The following is a 21,955-nucleotide window of genomic DNA, read 5'->3' as shown; positions in this document are numbered from 1 at the left end:
ATGTTAAGCTAATGAGGTGATCTAATTATTGAACATGCAAGAATCACCAGTCAATCAAACTAGTTCTGAATGCTTAGCCACTTGAGCTCTAACTTGCTGACTATCCAAAAGTGCTTCAGAATTCTAATCATCATTGCTTCCGTGTATCTTACTGATTAGAGCACATCTATATTCTTTATGGCTGTTTCCACTTTAGTATCACAGAATCCACTGAGAAACCATCTCTTTGAGAAGACAGAAACTATAAAATACTGGGGAAAATATTCCTGTGCTGGATGTCAGCTGGAGGCCCTCAACCAAAGAGAAAGACTTAAGCAAAAGTTTAAAAAAAACAAAACAAAAAACACACACACACACCCACCCCCAGGGCAGAGTCTCTAACAACAAAGAGACAAAAAGAAAAGGAGTACTTGTGGCACCTTAGAGACTAACAAATTTATTTGAGCATAAGCTTTCGTGAGCTACAGCTCACTTCATCGGATGCATTCTTTTTGTGAATACAGACTAACACAGCTGCTACTCAGAAACCTGTCAACAAAGAGACAGGATCCAGAAAGAAGTTAAATTTGGAGATTAAGAACTTCTGATTTCTAAAACAATTGAACCTTTCTGCTAATTTTCTCTTATCCTATTCAGATCGTAAGGGCAGCTCCATCATAAGCTTCCACATACTGGAAGTGAATGATTTTCCTGCCCAGTATGCCAAGAACTAGAAGCCTCTGCTCACCATTGATGAAAATCAATATACACAAAGGGCCAGATTCACCCTTACCTTGATTAGCCCCACTGAGTTCAATGGTACTACTTACAGAATAAGGAAAAGATGGCAGGACATGGACCCTAGTGACTGGGAATGCAGTTGTGACTCTTAGCCACCTACCATACACTAGCTGGTTGGTATACCAAGGAAACCACCTTACCTTGCAGTTTCTTCAACACAGCCACTTCCATTTTCAAGACTTGCTTTGGTTGCTGAGCTGACTCGACCTTTAGTGCAACATTTTCCCGCGTGAGCAAGTCCAGAGCATCATAAATTTCTCCAAACCCCCCACCTCCTATCTTCCTCAACTGCATTAAAAAGAAGCATATAGAGACAAAAAAGACAAAGGAAACAAAATATATTAATATTTCTATGCATTGTTCTCATAGTAGGAAACTACCAGTATATCGTGTTACCACCACTTTTTAAACTAACATGATATTAAACATGATTTCACCCTTAGTGTGGGCAAGAAGAGTCATGTTTAAAAATGTGTTAGCTCATTGTGGTACCATAAGAGGACACTAAGGTTAACGACTATCAGCTAAACCACTTTGTCCCCCATCTACACTAGGTTTTACATAGTGTTTACCATCATGTTAGTTAAAATGTTTTAGTAACTTAATAAAATTTCCTATTGTAGAGATGGCCAAAGAAAGGACTCCACAGTATACCCAACATATTAATTCCTCATATAATAAAATAGCACCTAATCCCCAAAACAAACAAACAAAATCATATCAATGTACAGTGAAATTTTTAAAAATATGCCCTCTTTCTCTTCTTCAGAAATATATACTTGGAGTAGACACATACTTATAAAGTTCCTTGGGTCTCTGAACAGAACCAGTATAGCATTCTCTATTGTGTGCAATGACCTTTGCATAATAGTTAAAAATAAAACCACCACAATTTAGAAAAGATCATCTTTAAATTTGGATTTTTACTACTGCTCACAGTTCTTTCCTCCCCTAATTCCACTCGTATTAACATAAGGCATATTACAAAAATTTCAACAATACACTATAACAATACAAAATCTCATAAAGAACATAAGAATGGCCATACTGGGTCAGACCAATCTATCTAGACCAGTATGCTGTCTTCCAACAGTGAATGGTGCCAGATGCTTCAGAGGGAGTGAACAGAACAGAGTAATTTAACAAGTGATCCATCCCATCATCCAGTCCCAGCCAGCAGGCAGAGGTTTAGGGACACCCGGAGCACTGAGTTGCATCCCTGATCATCTTGGCTACTAGTCACCGATGGACCCATCTTCCAGGAATTTAACTAATTCTTTTTTGAACCCAGATATACTTCGGGCCTTCACAACATCCCCTGGCAACGAGTACCACATGTTGACTGTTCGTTGTGTGAAGAAGCATTTCCTTATGTTTTTTTACATCTGCTGCCTATTAATTTCATTGGATGACCCCTGGTTCTTGTGTTATGTGAAGAGATAAAGAATACTTCCTTATTTACTTTCTCCACATCATTCAGGATTTTATTGACCTCTATCATATGTCCCCCCTCCCCCCCCCCAGTCATCTCTTTTCCAAGCTGAACAGTTCCAGTCTTTTAAATCTCTCATCATATGGAAGCTGTTCCATACCCCTAATCATTTTTGTTGCCCTTCTCTGTTGCTTTTCCTATTTTAATATACCTTTTTTTGAGATGGGGCAATCAGAACTGCATGAAGTACTCAAGGGATGGGTGTATGGGTTTATATAGTAGCATTCTGATATTTTCTGTCTTACCAGTGTTAAGAGAAAATAAGAAGCATCACAGACTATTTAGCTGACATGTGATATGTTCAGAGCCAATATTAGAGGGTAGCCTTTCAGCCCCTGCTTTGGAGTTCACAATGGGCAGTCTGTCCTTTGGTATGGTAAAAGTTAGATTTGTTTCAGTCAGTGATTTAATTGATTATGTACAACTATCTCCTTCCACCCCTACAGTTCCAAAGCTGTTAAAGTAGGAATGCAGTGAAGAAGGGCGCCAGGGGCGGGAGGGGTCACATTAAGAAATATACCCTATTGCATTTTTACCATTTTTGCTCTGAAAAGGGCTGCCATCATTTTTTCAGCACTATTTGCTGGGGTCATCTGACTACATTATCCTGAATGCCATCTACATATTTTGAGAATGTGGAAATCATCCAGCTAGAAATTCAGCCAGCACATTAGCCTCTCTTTAGGATTTGAAGATGGATCTAACAAGATCTATTGTATGTGATTAACCTGATGGAGAACGGCAGAGTAATTTTTTAAATAACCTAAGTTCCTACCAAGAAGGAAGAATCTGATGATGCATAAAATATGATTTATTCATAAATTTTACTTGCATTTTTCAGCTCATGTACTGTAGTACCCCACCCCAATACATCTGTCTGTATCAAGTATCAAAAAAGGAGGACATGGAATGCCAATATGGAATTTCTGGGAGTTTCACTTCACAGCACCTTTCAACAGACAGGTTTATTAGGTCACTTTTTTGCAGTCCACACCAACTGTCTCCTTTACTATAAAGAATAAAGTACACCAAAAATCTCAAGATAGGGACCTTCATAAGTCACATGAATCTTTATCAAATAAATACTTTATGTTCCTCTTTGCTAAGAGCATATCATTGTGAGTAAAACGTGTTACTGGCTGCCTGTGCTCTGGCCAGTTTGCATATATTTATAATATGCCATAGCTTACTAAATAGAAGAAGCAGTTCATTTTTGTAATTAAGGAGGATATTGCTAAGTCACTGGCTTCAATACGACCTGCAACAGATTTATTTTAAAAAAACACCACAACAAAACTGAGTTTGGACTATTTTTCAGATGAATAGAAGTGGCATGAAATATTGAAAACCGAGCAATTTGGAAGGGAAAGGATTTTTAGCCAGGCTGCTCATAACTATTTTAACACCTATTTAACTTCAATAACAAGTTAACATTAGGAAAAAAAAGTCTATTAAAGGGACACTGTCACCTTGACATAAAAAAAAAAAAAAAAACCATCACGTGAAAATGCTGTACCTACTATGATTACAAGAAACTCCCGCAAAAGCAAACAAATATTTTCTGTCTTCCTGCTTTGTTTTATTCATTTGACAGTGCTTTGTATTTAGTCAATTAGCTTCTTGCTTGTTCTCCCTTGCAGAAAGGCCCCTTATAATTATCAGAGTAACAAAAAAATCCCTTAAATATAAGGAGTTATACACACACACAGATCAGGATATAATGGTGCTCTGAGACATTGGAATCTTTTAAAAATTTCCATGTCCCTTTAATGACTCAACACCTCTTTCTTTTTCATTTAAAATGTTAGAGAATAACATGTATGTGCATACACGAAACGCGTATGCATAAGAGCCTTTGTGGGGAGAGGGGGAAGAGGGAGGACTAAAGAGAAGACAAATCCTGGTACTTTAAAAGGTGAAAAGAAAAAGAAAAAAAAAAAGAAAGTTATTCAGAAACCAAAAGACAAGTCCAATTAAAAAAAAAAAAGTCCTTTACAGGTCACTTTTTAGATAGAAATCGTGGAGACTAAAGATCAAACTAATAACAAAAGGGCAAGGTAAAAAGAAGGAAGATATGAGCACACAGCAGAAAATCAGATGTTGAGAACAAAATTAATCAAGGGACCAAAGGACACAGAGAAGAAAATACTGAACAGCGCATACACCAATGCTAGAGCCTGGATAACAAACCAGAGGACTTGAAATTGCTCATGAGAATAAAATCAATCTAGTATGTATTACTGAAACCTGGTGGGATGAGTCACACAACTGGACTGTTGAAATCAATGGTTATAACCTATTTAGGAAAGAGTGAGTGGGTGAAAGGGACAAGGAAGTAGCACTGTGTATCAAAAATGGCATTACTTGTTTCAGAGTCACTGATAACTCAGAAGAAAATGACCTTGAATGCTTATGGATCAATGTCCTAAAACAGATAAAGCACAAGACGGTGAGACCCTAAGAGCCCCTCAATGTCAACTGGCAGAGGGCCCACTGTACTGTAACTCCTTTCAGGCCTGACACACTCACTACACCTAAACACATTACGGTCACAGTACCGATCTTTAAAGAATGTTGTGTGAAGTATCAAATGAAAGCGGGTGAAACACTGTTCATAAATATCATTGTGTGATGTATGTACAAATGGTGTGTAGAGAATTATGTATGTGTGCTGGAAATATGTTCCCAAAATATGTTTTGGTGGCAGAGTTGATAACAAGTTTGTCCTAGACAAAGGAATGTTGATTTGGCTGTGTCACTAATGTAAATTTAGCATGATGCCCGAGACACTGGGCTTTTCATTTGCATTTAAGGTAAACACCAGTAATCAGGATGACTAGGAAACTGTATCGTGTCAACACACTGGAGGACATCCCACAGTCCGAACTGCAGAGGGACATTCTGACTCTTCAGACAAGGAACTGTGGGGAAAATAAGCAGCAGCAAAAGGACATCTTGTTATCCATCACTGAGGCAACAAAGAGGTCAGTGTTCTTTGCATTCCATGAATGGTGGATCCCTAACCATGTGGGACTGGTGATGCTCAGAAGTGACTGTAGGTGAGAAAACTGCCTTAGACAATGACTAGAGAGACAAGGTGGTTGAGATAATATCTTATTGGATCCACTTCTGCTGGTGACAGAGACAAGCTTTCAAGCTTACACAGAGCTCTTCCTCAGGTCTGGGAAACCTAGTGTTACAAATGAATACAAGATGGAACAGATGGTTTAGCATAAATGGTTAACTAGACCTCTCACAGGATCTCAGAGCCCAGGGTCCAGCCTGAGCCCAAATTTCGACATTGGAATTTTATAGCCCCCCCCCCCCGAGTCCCACAAGCCCGAGTCAGCTGATGCTTTAGTAGGACCAATTTCAAAAAGCTGAAAACAATTATGAACCAAATTAGATGGAGGGACAAATTTAAACAGAAAAATGTGACTGATGATGGGGAATCATTTAAGAACACCTTACTAGATGCCCAAAAAAATCACAATCCTACAATTGAGGAAGAAGGCTGTGGTGGTTAAAAAACCAACCTAGTTTAGAGGGGAAGAGAAGGCAGTGAAAATTATAAACAAATGGAAGAAATGGTAAGTTGATAGTGATGAACATAAATCAGATGTTAAGAATTGTAGACAGTTGATAAGACAAGAAAAGGGACACAAGGATAAATCTATGGCTAGCAGAGTTAAGGACAATACGGAAGAGTTTTTGAAATATATTAGGAACAAAAAGAATCCTGACAATGGCATTGGTCAATTATAGATGGAAATAGTAGAATTATCAATAATAATGCAGAAAAGGAAAAAGTGTTTGTGACACTGCACCTCATATTCTCCACAATGATATTATGATATGATTATGGCATATTTATGATGCATTTTGTACAAGATGGGTCATGTGAGGGGTCACTGGAAAAGTTAAGATTTGCTGAATATGATTATCCTATTTGTACGCATGCATCATTTTTGTATCTAAAGTTAGGAATATTGACTATGTATCTGTATTTCAATCATACTTGCTCTGTGTGGCACCCACAACTAGTCTTTCTGGTACAACAATGAAGAAGCCAGACAGTGCTGATGGAAGATCCTGGAAGAACTTAACCTTCTGTGAACTTTCCAGACAGCCTGTAAGTAATGGCTGCTATGACTCAGCAAGGTAGGCAAGGGCATATAACGAGGCCACATGACTCTGGACTCCATCTTGGGAGGTCAGTGTTTTTCCACAAACTGAGTTTGGAACAAAAGGGTTCCCACCACGTGCTAAAGCTATATAAGGCAGGGAGTGACATCATCTGTTGTTCTTCACTCCCCACACAAGAATACTCCTGGAAACACCTGAGGAACAAAGTCTGAACTGGGGAAAGTGCTGGACCCAGGCTAAAGGGATTTCTAGTGTGTGTGTGTGTGTGTGTGTAAGAAAACCTGGGGATTCCCAAGCTGCAAAGTGCCTTAAGAATCTGCAGCCTGCTTGTACGATCAGCCACAGTGAGAATTTGCTAATTCATATCCTATCTTTCTAGTATCTTAGGCTTAGTTTGCTTTTTTGTTTATTTACCAGATGATCTGCTTTGATCTTTTTGCTATCACTTATAATCCCTTAAAATCTATCTTTTTGTAATTAATAAACTTATTTTACGTTTTAATCTAAACCATAAAATTTGGATTGAAGTGCTTGGGAATCTTAGCTCAGGAGACTGTTGCATTTCCTCTCTCACATTGACAGAGGGGCGAACTCTATGAGCTTACGCTGTACAGTTCCCTGTGCAGCGCAAGATGGTATAATTTGGGGCTTATACTCCAGTGGGGGGAGGGGGCGTTCTAGGTTGGGAAGCTAGTAATTATTTTGGCTGTAACCTCTCTATTGTTGGTTCATGCAGTGGCTGGTCAGAAAGCCTGCATGTAATTGCAGCTGGGTGTGTCCCTACCCATGTGAATGCTGGAGAAAGTGTAGGACTGGGAGCGGGTCTGCAGCTTGTCACAGCAGCACAATGTGAGAGGGAGGCCAGGCTGGTGGGTCAGAGGGCTCAGTGGTACCCCAGTTCCAGGTGACACTCCGGGGTGTGAACCTACCACAGTATTCAATAAATATTTCTGTCCTATATTTGTGAAACAAAACAGATGATGTAATCTCATCATATGGTGATAACATTCTTTCCATTCCACTAATATCTCAGAAAGATGTTAAGAAGAAGCTACTAAGATTGGACATTTTTAAATCAGCAGGTCCAAGGGTTTTAAAAGACTTGGCCAAAGAGCTCGCTGGGCTGTTAATGTTGATTTTCAACCCGTCCTGGAGCACTGAGGAAGTTCCGGAAGACTGAAAGAAAACTAATGTTGTGACGATTTTTAAAAAGGATAAACAGGATGACCTGAGTAATTACAAGCCTGACATTGATCCTGGAAAAGATAATGGAGCAGCTAAGACAAGACTCGAATAATAAAGAATTAAAGTAGGGTAATATAGTTAATGCAAATCAACATGGCTTTATGGAAAAGAGATGTTTTCAAACTAACTTGATTTTTTTTATGAGATTACAAGTTTGATAAAGGTAATACCATTCACATAATATACTTAGACTTCTGTAAGGCATTTGACTTGGTACCACACAATATTTTGATTAAAAAACTAGAATATAAAATTAATATGGCACACATTGAATGGATTAAAAACTGGCTAACAGAAAGGGCTTAAAATTAATGATAAACAAGGAACTGTGTTTGAGCAGCTGTTTCCAGTGTGTTCCCACAGGGTTTTGGTTCTTGGTCATACGCTATTTAACATTTTTATCAATGAACCAGAAGAAAACAAAATAATCCTCAAAGTTTGTAGGTGATCCAAAAAGTGGGTGAGTAGTAAATAATTAAAAGGACAGTTCACTGGTCAATGATTGCGCAAGCAAACACTGTGTGTTTTAATATACCTAAATGTAAATGTGAACATCTAGGAACAATGAATGTAGGCCGTACTTACAGGATGGGGGACTCTATTCTGGGAAAAAGTGACTCTGAAAAAGATTTGGGGGTCATGCTGGATAATCAGATGAACATGAACTCCCAATCAGATGCTATGGTGGAAAAAAGCTACTGCAATCCTGGGATGCATCAACATGGGAATCTTAAGTAGGAGTAGAAGAGTTATTTTACCTCTGTATTTGGTACTTGTGCAACCACTGCTGAAATAATGTCTCCAGTTCTGGTGCCCACAATTCAAGAAGGATGTTGATAAATTGCAGAGGGTTCAAAGAAGAGCCATGAGAATGATGAAAGGATTAAAAGACATACTTTATAGTTATAGTCTCAAAGACCTCAATCTATTTAGCTTAACAAAGAGAAGGTTACCTGGTGTTTTGATTACAGTCTATAAGTACCTACCTGGGAAACAAATATTTAACAACAGTTTCTTCAATCTAGCAGAGAAAGATATAACATGATTCAATGGCTCAAAGTTGAAGCTAGACAAATTCAGTCTAGTAAGGCAGAAATTTATAACAGTGAAGGTAATTAACCATTGGAACAATTTAACAAGGGTCGTGGTACATTCTCCATCACTGACAATTTTTAAATCAAGATTGGATGTTTTTCTAAAAGATCTGCTCTAGGAATTATTTTGGGGAAGTTCTATGGCCTATGTTATACAGAAGGTCAGACTGGATGATCACAATTGTCCCTTCTGGTCTTGGAGTCTATGAAACATGAACAGGGAAAATAGACAAGGGGGAACTAACAATGGCTTCATAAGGGTGTAGATTTGACTAGGAGCTATATCTGCCTATAGGCCTGAAATCCAAAGTCCACTGAAGTCAACGGAAATGGGCTTTGGGTCATGCCCTATATGCCCTTCTTTTTATAACCTGACCTGATTCCCCACCTTGAAAAGTTCCCAAGTTATAAAGAGACAGTTTGCCAATACCAGTCATAGGAAGCTAGGGAAGCCAATCACTGAAAAAGAAGAAGTAGAGAGATAATTACAAAAACAGCACTTAGTTGTGCGTGTTTGTTCGGCTTTTCTTTTAAGCTCTAAGAACTTAAAATTGGTTGCTCTTTAGACCTTCAAACCTGGCATGTGGCTAGCTGTCAAATATGGAAGCTGTTTACAAAAGTTTGAAGTTTTCATAAATACTAAACATAGGAGATGTAAAAATAAAGTTATAAAAATGATGCACAGTTTAACAGATATTATGAAAAAAGCAATATCTTTAAAAACTATCACATCAACTTTATGAATGTTATCTGTATATTTGTGAGCCAGGGACTGTAGGCTGGCTCCATGGGGGAGAGTTACAAAGCTTGCTCCAGGCACTAAAATCAATGGAGGTTAATTACTGCTGACTGTGGGACAAGTAAAAAATTTCAAAGTACCACCGTTGGTACATACTGGATTCAAGAAGCAAGGGAGACAAAGGAAGAGCTTGAGGTATAAAGAGCCAGCCTACACTGGCTGAGCACCCCTCATTTTGATCCAACAACAGACACAAGATAGTAACCAGGAGGGCAAACCCTGCTATAAGAGAGTTTGGAACCTAACAGAGTCCCCATGTGGAAAATGCGGGACACCTGGTAAGCCTTAGTGTGCATGTAGACCTTTTTTTTGTTTTGTTTTATTACATTTTTGCGGTAATGCTTTCCATAGAAACATAGAAATGTAGAGCTGGAAGGGACCTCGAGAGGTCATCTAGTCCAGCCACTGTGCAGAGGCAGAACCAAAGAAAAATAAACGTGCTGTGCTTTGTGAAAACTGGTTAGTCACCAGTACAACATGGTCATGGCCCTTGAGAGAATGCAAAACGGCAGATGCTGAGCTAAGGTCACACCTGCTGAGATAAAGTGATGTGCAGGGGGACTGAAAGCCTGAACTCCTTGTCTGGAAGGAGAGGGATGTGAGTCGCACCCAATAGAGAGGAGATGGCTAGAGGCCTGAGACCTAAAGGAGCATCCCCTCAAGCAGATCAAGGAGGGGTCAGACTGTGCAGTTACCCCCAAAACTGTGGCACACAATATGTACATTTTCTTTATCAATGAAAATCAGCCTCAACAACTCTCTCCACATTCAGCCAAATGACATGAAAACCCCACTCTACCAGCCTCCTCCTTACACAACTGAAATATGATGGCTGCGTGGAGAATGTTAGGAAATGTGTTCAGTTAATATTATTTTATGTATGGTGGTATAATGGAAGTAAAACCTGTGACTGGACCTGAGACAGTGACGTAACATCTTAAGACTCTGTAAAGACCCTTTCAGTTGCTAGGAGCCACCATGCAATGTTTGTTTGAATTCCAGCCACTGGGTGAGGATGGCTGGAAGGGAAAGTTGAGGCATGCTGGCGGGAGATAGGTTGTTCCGGGAACTGTCTGAAGGTGCCAGGAAGGGACTCTAAATTATTTCATCCCTGGGTTTACTTGAAATTAAAGAAGTAAGGTTTTGTTAATCAAGTCTGGGGTGCAGCTGTGGAGACTGGGTTTTCCTGCAGTGGCCTTTGATGAACATCTGCCATATTTATCAGCGAGCTCCCCACTTGTAAGGACAGTGTCCTTTGAATAAAAGACCCGACTAAGGGATGACAAGAGGTAAAATTTCCAAGTGCAAACCCTGGTGGTGGCAGCTGTTACCTGAATGCAAGATTAGACTGACTTACCCCCAGAGCGAAGACAAGCCCTAAGACAACCAAGAATTTAATTGCACAAGAGTCAAAAAAATAAAGAGTCATGGTTCTCACAGCACTATTAACTCAGCCTCACTGCATGTATTCTTCTCTTTCTATCCCTACAACTAAAATTCCCATCCAGGCCTGCACCACATCCCATCTTGATTACCGTAATCTCCTCAACCCTGACCTCCCCAATATACATATCTCCCTCCAATCAATACAAAATACAGCCATTAAGATTATATTCTTTATTCGTTATTCTGATCATGTCATCCATCTCGGAACCCCTTCCCTAACTCCTCCTCCTCTACTCCATCGAGTTCAAGCTGCTTGTCTCTGTCTTCAAGGTCCTGGATAACTCTAGTCCTCGCTCTCTCACCCTTCTTAAACATCCTGGTTTCCTTTTGCATCTCCTTCACCCTCTAACAGCAAGATAGCTGTATTATTTGTCCATTTTCTCCCCAATCGCCGCCATGCTTTCTTCCATGTCACTTCTTAAGTAATGAATTACCTCCCTGAGCTGGTCCAAAAGGCCATCATCACTTCTGCATTAAAGTCCCTCTGGAACACACACTTCTGCTGAGCCTATGCGAAATGGCCTTCAGTGGCTGGGCAGCCTAATGGCTAGATCATTGGTCAGAGGAGTGGTAGGGGGACCTGGACCCTCCCTCTTCACAGAGTCCCAGGCCAGGGCCCTGTGTAATTCTACCCCTAAACAATGGAGATGGGTCTCCCTCGCAGTGGGGGGAAGGGGTCAAGACCTGTTTCTCTGGGCTACTTCCTACTCTTTAGTTTGGGGCGTGGCCCTGCTAGTACAACTGCCCCGCAGTTGGGGCTTATCTGCAGGCTCACCTTATACTTGCCTCCAGTGACTGTGCTGGTTGGCAGGTCACTGATCGGTCCCTTCAGGCAGGCAAACAGAGTTCCTGCCTCCTCACCTGTCAGCCCCCAACTGAGCCCATCTCCCCCCTCCAGGCCTGGCATTGTCTGCAGTTTTCCTTTAACCCCTGCTGTACCAGTTCTCTGCTCCCTCACAGACTACAAGAAACTGAAGATATGTCTAACTTTTTAAAACTTCTTGTCAGAATCAATCTCCCATTTCATTTGTATACTATACCCCTTTCTTCTGCCCTTTGTCTACTTCTCTTAGACGGGAAGCTCTTTGAGGCAGGGAATCTTGCTTCCATTGATGTTTGCAAAGGGCAGAACACATCAAGTGAGCCACCAGAAACAAGTAATTCCTGGGTAAAATCCATGTTAAACTGGACTTACGGTGGAGAATACAGATCAGTAATTTAAGGGGAGAAAACATTACAAGAAGGTTGCAATTATCCCCAAAACCACACAAAACCATAAAATGAAGAGTTAAGATTAAATTTAAAACTAACTCAAATATGTTAAGATACGCACATTTTAAAGGGGAATCCAAGTTCCTGTGCCAGGAGATAGAAGGTATGAGAGCTGAAGAGGTCATGGATGGTAGTGATATTTTAAAGACCATGCAGGCACTTTTCCAGAGGAAAATGGGAGAGTGGTAACTGGAGTGAGGTTAGAGGAGGAGTATCCAGAAAAACAGAGGAGGTGACAGAGAAGGCTCAGGGAAGTGAAAACATTGGGGATGGATAGAGGGCCATGGTTGGAGCAAATGTCACCAGAAGCAAAGAGGCAGCAGACATGGGAGAACAGGTCTTAATTCTGTGCAATTCACAAACTATTTAACGATGTACAATTGTTCCCCGCTTCTCAGAAGCCAAGAGATTTCTCAGAAGCCAAGAAGCCTGGGCTTCTCTGTAGGGCACTACCACCTGGATTCCAAAGGACAACTTCTCCTCATCTTTCATATTGGCTTCTAGTAGTACTGCTTGGCAAACTTTTCAAGGCCTCCATGCAAGCAATTAAGTTTCATTATACTGTCTATTTACATAATGTCTATAACAGTGAGCTAATTTAAAAGAATTAAGAACCCAGTTTTATTTGTTCTTATTACATTTAAATGGCAGCACCTCCATAGGTTAGATCAGGGGTCTCAAACAAACTCTCCCGCCAAGCTCCCCGCCCCCGCTCCCCCGGAGTTATTTCCTGCGGCTACCAAGCTCCCCTCAGCTGCCGCCCCCGCATCTCCCCTCCAGTGTGCCACGTCCCTGCTCCTCTGCTTACCTCCAGGTAGCAGCTTTTGCTTAGCGCTTTCCAGGAGGGAGGGGGGAGGAGCGAGGAGCCGTGTGCTCAGGGGACGAGGCAGAGAAGAGGCAGGGCAGGGGCGGGGATTTGGGGAAGGGGTTGGAATAGGGTCAGGGAAGGGGTGGGAAGAGGCGGGGCCTCATGGAAGGGGTGGAGTGGGGGCAGGGCCTGGGGGGCAGCTTTTGTATCTCTATATGAAAAGGTGTCAGTGATGCAGCCCTCGGGCCAATGTACTAGTCCTCATGTGGCCCTCGTGGTGATTTGAGTTTGAGATCCCTGGGTTAGATCAATACCTGCATTTAAAGGAGAATTTACTAAACTTGTACTATCAGGATTAACTCTTTACTTGCCAGTGATTAGACACAAATCTCTGATGGGAAGTTATAAATGTTTATTTGCTCTAAAGCTTCTCCTTTGAAATGGGACAGTTATCCCTCAGTCACATGGATCTTTCCATTAACTAATGAGAATTGCATGAGGACTGTAATGATTAACATTATATTATAAGCAGTTGCTTAAATTATTCCACCAATATTCATAGCTTAAGCACAATATCTCAAAGCAGGACTATTATTTGCTTCAGGGGAAACTTCACTTCTTATAAGATCTTTCCAATATTACTCAACTGCCATTTGGTTTCCTTCCGTTTCTTGGCTCCTACCAGAATCCTAGCAGCAAGAATAGTGGGGCATCCAAAACTTGATAGCAGACCATTTTGCTATTAGTAAATAATAGTCTACAATAGCCTACAAGAGAATTCTTCCACTAAGTGGTTTTCACGCCATCAAAACCTATAAAGCAGACCAGTTCAATGGATGTGCTCTTCAATATCCTAGGGGAAAAGGCGAAACCCATGTTCAAATCACAGCCTGAAATGCAAGGTCTAAAGGCAACAAGATCTGTCTATGGAAATTTAATTATGCCATCTGGTACTCACAAATGTTGTGAAGGGGCACTTGTGCCGTAATGAAATATTCTTACAGTTTTACTGTACACTGACTGTCAGGGCCTGTAACGGGGCAGTCTGATCTATCAGTCTGAGCCTGGCTGGAGCCAGGATGGAGTTGGGGTCTCAACTGGAAGTCACACAGAGTCAGAGTTCAAAACTATGCCAAGGGTCAAGCCAGAGTCCAAAGCCACACCCAGGGTCAGAACCAGGGTCAGAGCTGGAAGACACTCCACGAGTAACCAACAGTTGGAGTCAGAAATCACACAGAGTCAAAGATGGAGCCAGCAACAGGGGTCAGGGTGAGAAACCAGGAACAAGGTGTCGTAACAGCAGCAAGGACAAGGTGTGGTAGCAGGAATACGGAGCAAGATGAAACAGCAGGAACCAGGGACAAGGAGTAGGAACTAGGTGAGGAGGCAGGGATTTGGTCTCAGGGTCGGGGCAGCAACAGAAGCAGTGACCACAGGAGCCAGCAAACAGAGCTGGAAACCGGGGAGTTTGAGTGGAGACGGGTTAGAGGAGAAGTGAGGCAAGCCCCTGTTCCTTAGGGGCAGTGAGTGGGTTCTTGAGAGTGAGAGTTTGGTTGTTTGCTTACTGGGTTTTTTTGGGGAGTTTTTTTAGTTTGCAGAACTGGAAGGGGGTGGTGGGCTGTGAGAGAAGCAGAGTCTTTGATCACAGCAAAGCCCCTGATTCGGGTGCAGGGCTTCCTGTTGGGCTATAAAGGCAGCCAAGCAGCCAGCCAGCAGCACAGGAGCCAGCAAACAGAGCTGGAAACAGGGGAGTCTGAGTGGGAGTTTGTAAGGGAAGTTTGGGGGAGGGGGTATGTGGTGTTTAGTTTTTGGTTTGTGTGTGGTGCGTGTCTTTTTCTTCCCCCCTTGTCAGGAGCTTAGGTGGAAAGGCTATAACAGCTACAGAGGCAGCAGTGGTAGTGACCCAAGGAATAGGAGACAGTGAAGATGACTGGAAATGGAAGCTGCAGCATGTACATTATCTTGGAGCAGGTACCTGAAAAGTGGTTTGTTTGTAAGAAGTGCCTCCTGATAGAGCTGATGGAAGAGAAGGTCCAAGGACTACAGCTGATTTCATAGAATCATAGAATATAAGGGTTGGAAGGGACCTCAGGAGGTCATCTAGTCCAACCCCCTGCTCAAAGCAGGGCCAATCCCCAACTAAAAGAAGAATATTCAGGCAGATGATGGAGGGAAGGCAAGAGGAGGCAGAAGGAAAAACTCAAGACTCGCAGCTGCAAGCTAGACTGGAAAACTGTGAGGATAGACTGCTGAATAAGGAAAATGGCCAATGGAAGCATGTGACTATGAGAACCAGGCAGAGGAAAAGACCAACTAGTGAAGTAGAAATAGAGCTGAGCAACTGGTTTGCTGAGTTGGAAAATGAAGAAGGGGCACAGCAAGCAATAACCGAAGGTAGAAGGGCAAGGAAGAAGAGAAGAGCAGCTAGTCCTACAAGAAGAGGGGAAGAGTCAATGGAGATAGCCAAAGTTCGGAGGTCCAGGATGATCGAAAACTGCAGAAAATTGCAAGTGAGAACAAAAGACGAGAGGACTTGTAGCCAGAAAGAACAGAAGAGGAAAGATTGAAGAATCGCACCAACACCAGGAAGAAGCAGGTCTATGTGACTGGGGACTCCCTACTAAGAAGAACCAACAGGCCTGTCACCAGAGCTGATCCGGAGAACAGAGGGGCAAAAGACCTATCTGGCTTCAAGATTAAACTCGATAAGTTTATGGAGGAGATGGTATGATGGGATAAAGATCAATTAATTGCCAAAATCATGTTAACTATTCATGGTAAATAGGCCCAATGGCCTGTGATGGAATGTTAGATGGGGTGGGATCTGAGTTACTACAGAGAATTCTTTTCTGGGTATCTGGCTGGAGAATCTTGCCAACATGCTCAGGGTTCAGCTGATCACCATATTTGGGGTCGGGAAGGAATTTTCCTCCAGGGCAGATTGGAAGAGGCCCTGGGGGTTTTTCGCCTTCCTCTGCAGCATGGGGCACGGGTCACTTGCTGGAGGATTCTCTGCACCTTGAAGTCTTTAAACCATGATTTGAGGACTTCAATAGCTCAGACATAAGTGAGAGGTTTATTGCAGGAGTGGGTGGGTGACATTTGGTGGCCTCCATTGTGCAGGAGGTCAGACTAGATGATCATAATGGTCCCTTCTGACCTTAATATCTTTGCGTCTATGGGTGTGCTCTCTGCCAAGAACTAAGATATGGGATGTTGACCTGAGGCTGAAGAGATTCCTAATGGGAGCTGGAAAGGGTCCACTGATTGTCCTTCACATGGGAACAAATGATACAGCTAGATTCTCACTGGAATGCATCAAGGGAGACTATGCCAGGCTGGGGAAGATGCTTAAAGAAATGCAGGCTCAGGTGATCTTCAGTGAGATTCTCCCTGTCCCCAGACGAGGAGAGCGAAGGAAAAACAAGATTAGGATGATCAACAGATGACTCAGGCAATGGTGCTAAAAGAGGGCTTTGGGATGTTAGACCACTGGGAGGCACTTATGGACAGAGGACTTCTGGGATGGAAGTAATTATGCATGAGGAAGATCAAATGAAATGGTTACTAACCTTTTGTAACTGTTATTGTTCAAGATGTGTTGCACATGATCATTCCACTCTTGCTGTGTGCGCACCCTGTGCACAGTCCCCAGAAATTTTTCCTGCTGGGGTGGCTCGAGTGCCCTGTGTTGACACAGATATAAAGGGCCTAGCCAATTCCGAGCCCTCTCAGTTCCTTCTTTCCAGAAACTCCTATATAGAGAAGCAGGGCGGCAGGTCGTGGAATGGATATGTGCAACACATCTCCAAAAACAACAGTTATGGAAGATTAGTAACCATTTTTATTTCTTCAAGTTATTGCACATGTGCATTCCACTCCTGGTGAAAATTCCAAGCAGTTAAATAGGTGGAGGAATCAGAATTCATGTACACACAGACTGTAGTATAGCTCAAATAAATTTGGCATAATCTCTAGAGTATTGTGTGATAGTGCGCACTAATTATGAGGTTGCTGCTTTGCAAATGTCCAGGATAGGGATCTGCACTACGAAGGCCGTTGAGAATGCTTGTGGATCTTGTGGAGTGACCAGTCAGCTTACCTGGTGGTGAAACACTTTCCAGATCATAACAAGCATGGATACAAGAAGTTATCCAAGATGAAATTCTCTGTGAATAGATAGGAAGACTTTTCATTCTGTCTGCTACAGCCGCGAACAGTTGGGTGGACCGCTGAAATGGTTTAATCCTGTCTACATAGAACGCCAGTGCTTGTCTAACATCTAATGTGTATAGACATTGCTCATCCTTATTTGAATGTGGTTTTAAGCAAAATTCAGGTAAGTAAATTGATTGATATGAAAATCTGAAACTATCTTAGTGAGAAAATATCAATGAGGGCATAAGTACACTTTATCTTTAAAAAAGCCTGTGTACGGTGGACCAGATGACCCTGTTCAGAGACCCTTCTAGCAGAAATGATAGCAATTAGGAAAACTACCTTGTACAAAAGGTGCAGTAAGGAGCACACTGCTGCTGAAGGCTCAAATCGTAGTCCCACAAATTTAGACAAACTCAAGTTTAAGTCCCAAGGGCGAATGGGCTCCCTTTAATCGAGGGTATAATATTTCCAGGCCTTTAATCAATCTAATTGTCATGGATTTAGAAAAAACAAAAAACAGTTATCCATGTGAAGTTGGAAAGCTGATATGGCTGCCAGGTGAACCCTGATAAAAGAAACTGCTCAGTCTTGCTGTTTCAGGTGCAGCAGACAGTCAAGTATATGTTGGATGCCCGAATGCATCAGCAAGACTCCAATTTGACAAGCCTAGACAAAATCTCTTCCATTCTGACAGGAAAGTAGCCCTGGTGGAGGGCTTTCTGCTACTTAGTGAGATCTAATGAAATTGCTCCAAGCAAGCCTGCACTCTGGAATTTAACCATAGCGTTCCCATGCCGTTAAATGACTTGGATTGCAGGTTAGAGTGGAGCAGCCAACCGTGGTTCTGAGAGATCAAATCAGGGTGCAAAGGGAGTGAGACTGGATCAGTAGAGTAGAGAACCAGTGTTGGCGGGGCCACACTGGGGCTATTAAAATAACCTGGGTGTAGTTCTGCTGTATCTTTAGCAGCGCTCTGCACAGAAGTGGGATTGGGGGAAAAGCGTAGTAAAGCTTTTCTGCCCAGGGTAACAGAAGGCTGGTGACATTTTCTTTTGTACCTGTTCGTAAATAGGTCTATTTGGGGAGTCCCCCACTGCTGGAAAAATGCTCCTGGCTACATCCAGGCAAAGAGACCAGTTTTGGTAACTGGAAAATGACCTGCTCATGTGGTCTGTTACGATGTCCTGCACCCCTGGAAGGTGAGAGACATCAAGGTTGAATGAATGGGCTATACAAAATTCCCAAAGGTGAACTGCTTCCAGACAAAGGAGGGACAAGCAAGTCCCTCCCTGCCTGTTGATGTAAAACATTGCTGTAGTGTGGTCTGTAAGAACAAAACAGGTTTCTCCCCCTGATATGAGGAAGGAAAGCCTGACAGGGAAGACGAATCACCATGAGCTCTCTGACGTTGATACGAAGAGCGAGCTTCCTCGAGGACCAAAGACCCTGAGCTCAGAGGAGCCCCAGGTGAGCTCTCCACCCTAGAGCTGACGCATCTGAGACCAGAATCATCAATGGTTAAAGGAGGCATGCCCGAACAAACATTGAGAGGATACAACCACCAGTTCAGCAAAATTAGAACCCATGAAGGTACCGTGAGCACACTGTCTAGATGAAGATGGCTTGGCAAGTACACTGAGGTGCAGCCTCACATGTTGTACTACATATGTGCATGAGGCCACGTGCCCTAGGAGTCTTTTACAGTTTCAGGCTGTTGTGACAGATCTCAAGATTCATCCAGTCTCAAACAATCAAACAGATTGAAATATCAATTCTGGGAAAAACGCTCTGGCCTGTATTGAGTCCAACACAGCCCCTATAAACTCTATTATCTATTCTGGGCAAAGGATACAGTTGTCTGCATTGATCAGCAGGCCTAAGGCCTTGAAGGCTGACTAAATGAGTTGAATGCTGGATATAACCTGAGCTTTGGACCAGCCCCTGACTAGCCAATCATCTTGGTAAGGACAGACCTGCATTCCTAGTCTGCCAAGGAACGCTGCTACCATGGCCATGCATTTTGTGAACACCTGAGAAGCTGCAGACAGGCCAAACAGAAGCACTATGAACTGGTAATGTGTGTGCTTCACTACAAATATGAGGAACTTTCTGTGCTCTTGATATACCAACATCAAGATGATGTCTCTTGAACTGAAGATGCCAAACCAGTCTCCAGGATACCGAGAAGGAATAATGGATGCCAGGGTGACCATGTGAACTGTTATCTTTTTGAGACAGTTGTTGAGCTGACATGGATCTAAAAAATAGACCTGAGACCTCCCTTGGCTTTTGGGATTAGGAAAAAATGAGAGTAGAAACACTTCCCTCTTAAATTCTGAGGAACCTCCTCTATGACTTTGATGTAAAGGAGAGACTGAAGCTCTTGGACCAGAAGTTCTTTGTGAAAGGGGATCTCGGAAGAGGGATCGGGAGGGAGGGAAGGTGGAAAGGCGGGGTAGAAATAAACTGGAGACTGTATTCTACTTCTACAGTGCTCAACATCCAATGGACCACAGAAATACTGGACCAAACACTGAAGAAATGGGAAAGCCTGTTTGCAAGCAAAGGAAAAGAGTTTGGAATCCTGGGAACTGGTACTGCATGCTCAAGCATCCCATCAAAATGCCTGCTTAGAACCCGCTGGATGTCTCGGGGGGCAGGCATTGATGCAGAGGTATAAGGAGAAGGTGATCTATGCCTAACACCTCTACTCTCCTTTCTCTGCCGCTCCTGTTGGAAAGCTAAAGCAGACTACTGGAGGGGTTGCTGAGGCTGAAGGGCTTCTTGGAAGGGGCTGGAGTGTACAATCCAAGGGGCTTTAGAGTTGCCCCTGAGTCCTTTAACCCAGTGTTTCTCAACCTTTTTATGCTGGCAACACCCTTTGGACTTCCAAAAAAAATTGTGACATTCCCCGTCCCCCGTCCCCCCCCTTAGGCCTGGTCTACACTGTGGGGTTAGGTCGAATTTAGCTGCGTTAGGTCGATTTTAAAATGAATGCGTCCACACAACCAAACCCGTTCCGCTGACCTAACGGGCTCTTTAATTGACTTGTGTACTCCTCCCCGACGAGGGGAGTAGCGCTAAAATCGACCTTGCTGGGTCGAATTTGGGGTAGTGTGGACGCAAATCGACGGTATTGGCCTCCAGGAGCTATCCCAGAGTATTCCATTCTGACCACTCTGGACAGCTCTTTGAACTCCGATGCACTAGCCAGGTACACAGGAAAAGCCCTGGGAACTTTTGAATTTCATTTCCTGTTTGGTCAGCATGGCGAACTCAGCAGCACTCAGCAGCACAGATGACCATGCAGTCCCCCCAGAATCGTAGAGTGTAGAATGTTTCTACACTCCCCCTATCATCTCCATCCCTGAGGTTACTGCAGATTAGAAGGCGGAAAAAAACGCATCTGCAGGGCAGGTTCTGCAGTCCGTTGAACCTCCTGTGGGAGCCCAGAGAACTGCAACCAGGAACTCCTATGCTTGTCCACTGCTGAACCCACGGACATGGCAGCTGAGCCAGCCGCATCCAGAGCAGCTTGCAGCCAGGCCCTTGCCACTGATTTTCCCTCATCCACTACTGAGAAGAACTCCTGCCTACCATTTTCTGGAGCATGTCTTTACATTTAGCATGGAGTCCCATACATTAAAGTCATACCTATCCAAAAATGCATGCTGGTGTGCAGTCCTGAGATGCAACCTCCCCAGTAAAATAAACTTTCCTACCAATCGTGTCATTTTTTTTTTTGCGGGGGGGTATCTTTTGATTCTGGAGTTGTGCCCTGATGCCCCTTGCCTTTCCCACTCATTGGCACCAGATTCTAGTAGGGAACCGAGGGTGGGGGGGGAAGGGGGTGTGTGTAAAGGAATTCAAACTTGAGCAGGTACAAAATACTTGCATTCAGCCCTTTTTGAAGCAGGGAGGAAGGGAAGCAGGGGACTGCCACAGCCCCTTAAACTAGTTCCATCATGGTCCCATTGAGAGGCAGGGCCACCTGCAAGAACCAGCAGTGGCTAAAATACTGATCAGACAGTGTGAGGATCAATGGCTGCAGATGCTTTTCCTCCATTTTTTGATCTGCCGGGTCCTGTTGAGCCAGCTCTTGATGTCCAGTACAGAGTTCATTACCGGAATCAGGAACGGGTGCGGCCCTGTGGGTTGGTGCTGCATGACTTTCCAATGTCACTCAGTAGGAGTGCCTGGATTATCATCAAAATGGGGGGAAGCCCCACAGATTCCACAAATACCAGTGGACAGGCTTAGTCCCCCAGTGACCTCCTGGCCAACCACTCAATGTTACTCCTGTGACTGGATCCATGGAAGGGTGGAAACATCTGGAGAAGATATAGCAAGAGCTCTCTGAGGACAAGTAATTTAGGACCCAACCTCAGATTTGGAAGATGACAACTCTCCTTCCACTGACTATGGAGGAGCTGTTTCAGATTGTGCCAGCAATGGGTGCCAAGGTGGAGAGGCCCACAGAGAAGTGAGCATCTCGGGTTTTCCCTTTGACAGTATCAAAGGGCAAGCCATCAAAGGTACATGAAACTGGCACAGTACTGAGCGCTGTAGGAAACCTGCTTGTTCTCCTATGTTCACCAGCACCAAAAGCATCAACCCTTGTACTACTACCAGCAATGACAGAATCAGGAAGTCTCTGGCAGCCGCAGATGCCTCCAGTGTGGTTGGTACTGAGATAGGTGTTGTGCCATGGA

At 43.1% G+C, this 21,955-nt stretch overlaps 1 protein-coding gene across 9 annotated transcripts in view; it reads right to left on the bottom strand.

Annotated features, from left to right (window-relative positions):
• TTBK2 (tau tubulin kinase 2) overlaps nt 1–21,955 on the bottom strand; it is a 220,226-nt gene that overhangs the window by 153,365 nt on the left and 44,906 nt on the right. For 4 of the 9 annotated variants that reach the window (XM_037900386.2, XM_043547833.1, XM_037900388.2 and 1 more), the window contains exon 3: nt 921–1,068. In XM_037900386.2, coding sequence (XP_037756314.1) covers nt 921–1,068 — 148 coding nt within the window. Of the gene's footprint in view, nt 1–919; nt 1,069–21,955 lie in introns of those variants that run through there. The other 5 variants (XM_043547835.1, XM_037900387.2, XM_037900389.2 and 2 more) reach the window with 3 other exon arrangements.

This window comes from Chelonia mydas, chromosome 6 (assembly GCF_015237465.2).
Source record: "Chelonia mydas isolate rCheMyd1 chromosome 6, rCheMyd1.pri.v2, whole genome shotgun sequence".
NCBI lineage: Eukaryota > Metazoa > Chordata > Testudines > Cheloniidae > Chelonia > Chelonia mydas.
Note: the sequence above shows the minus strand (reverse complement) of the source record. Positions and strands in the feature narration are given on the sequence as shown.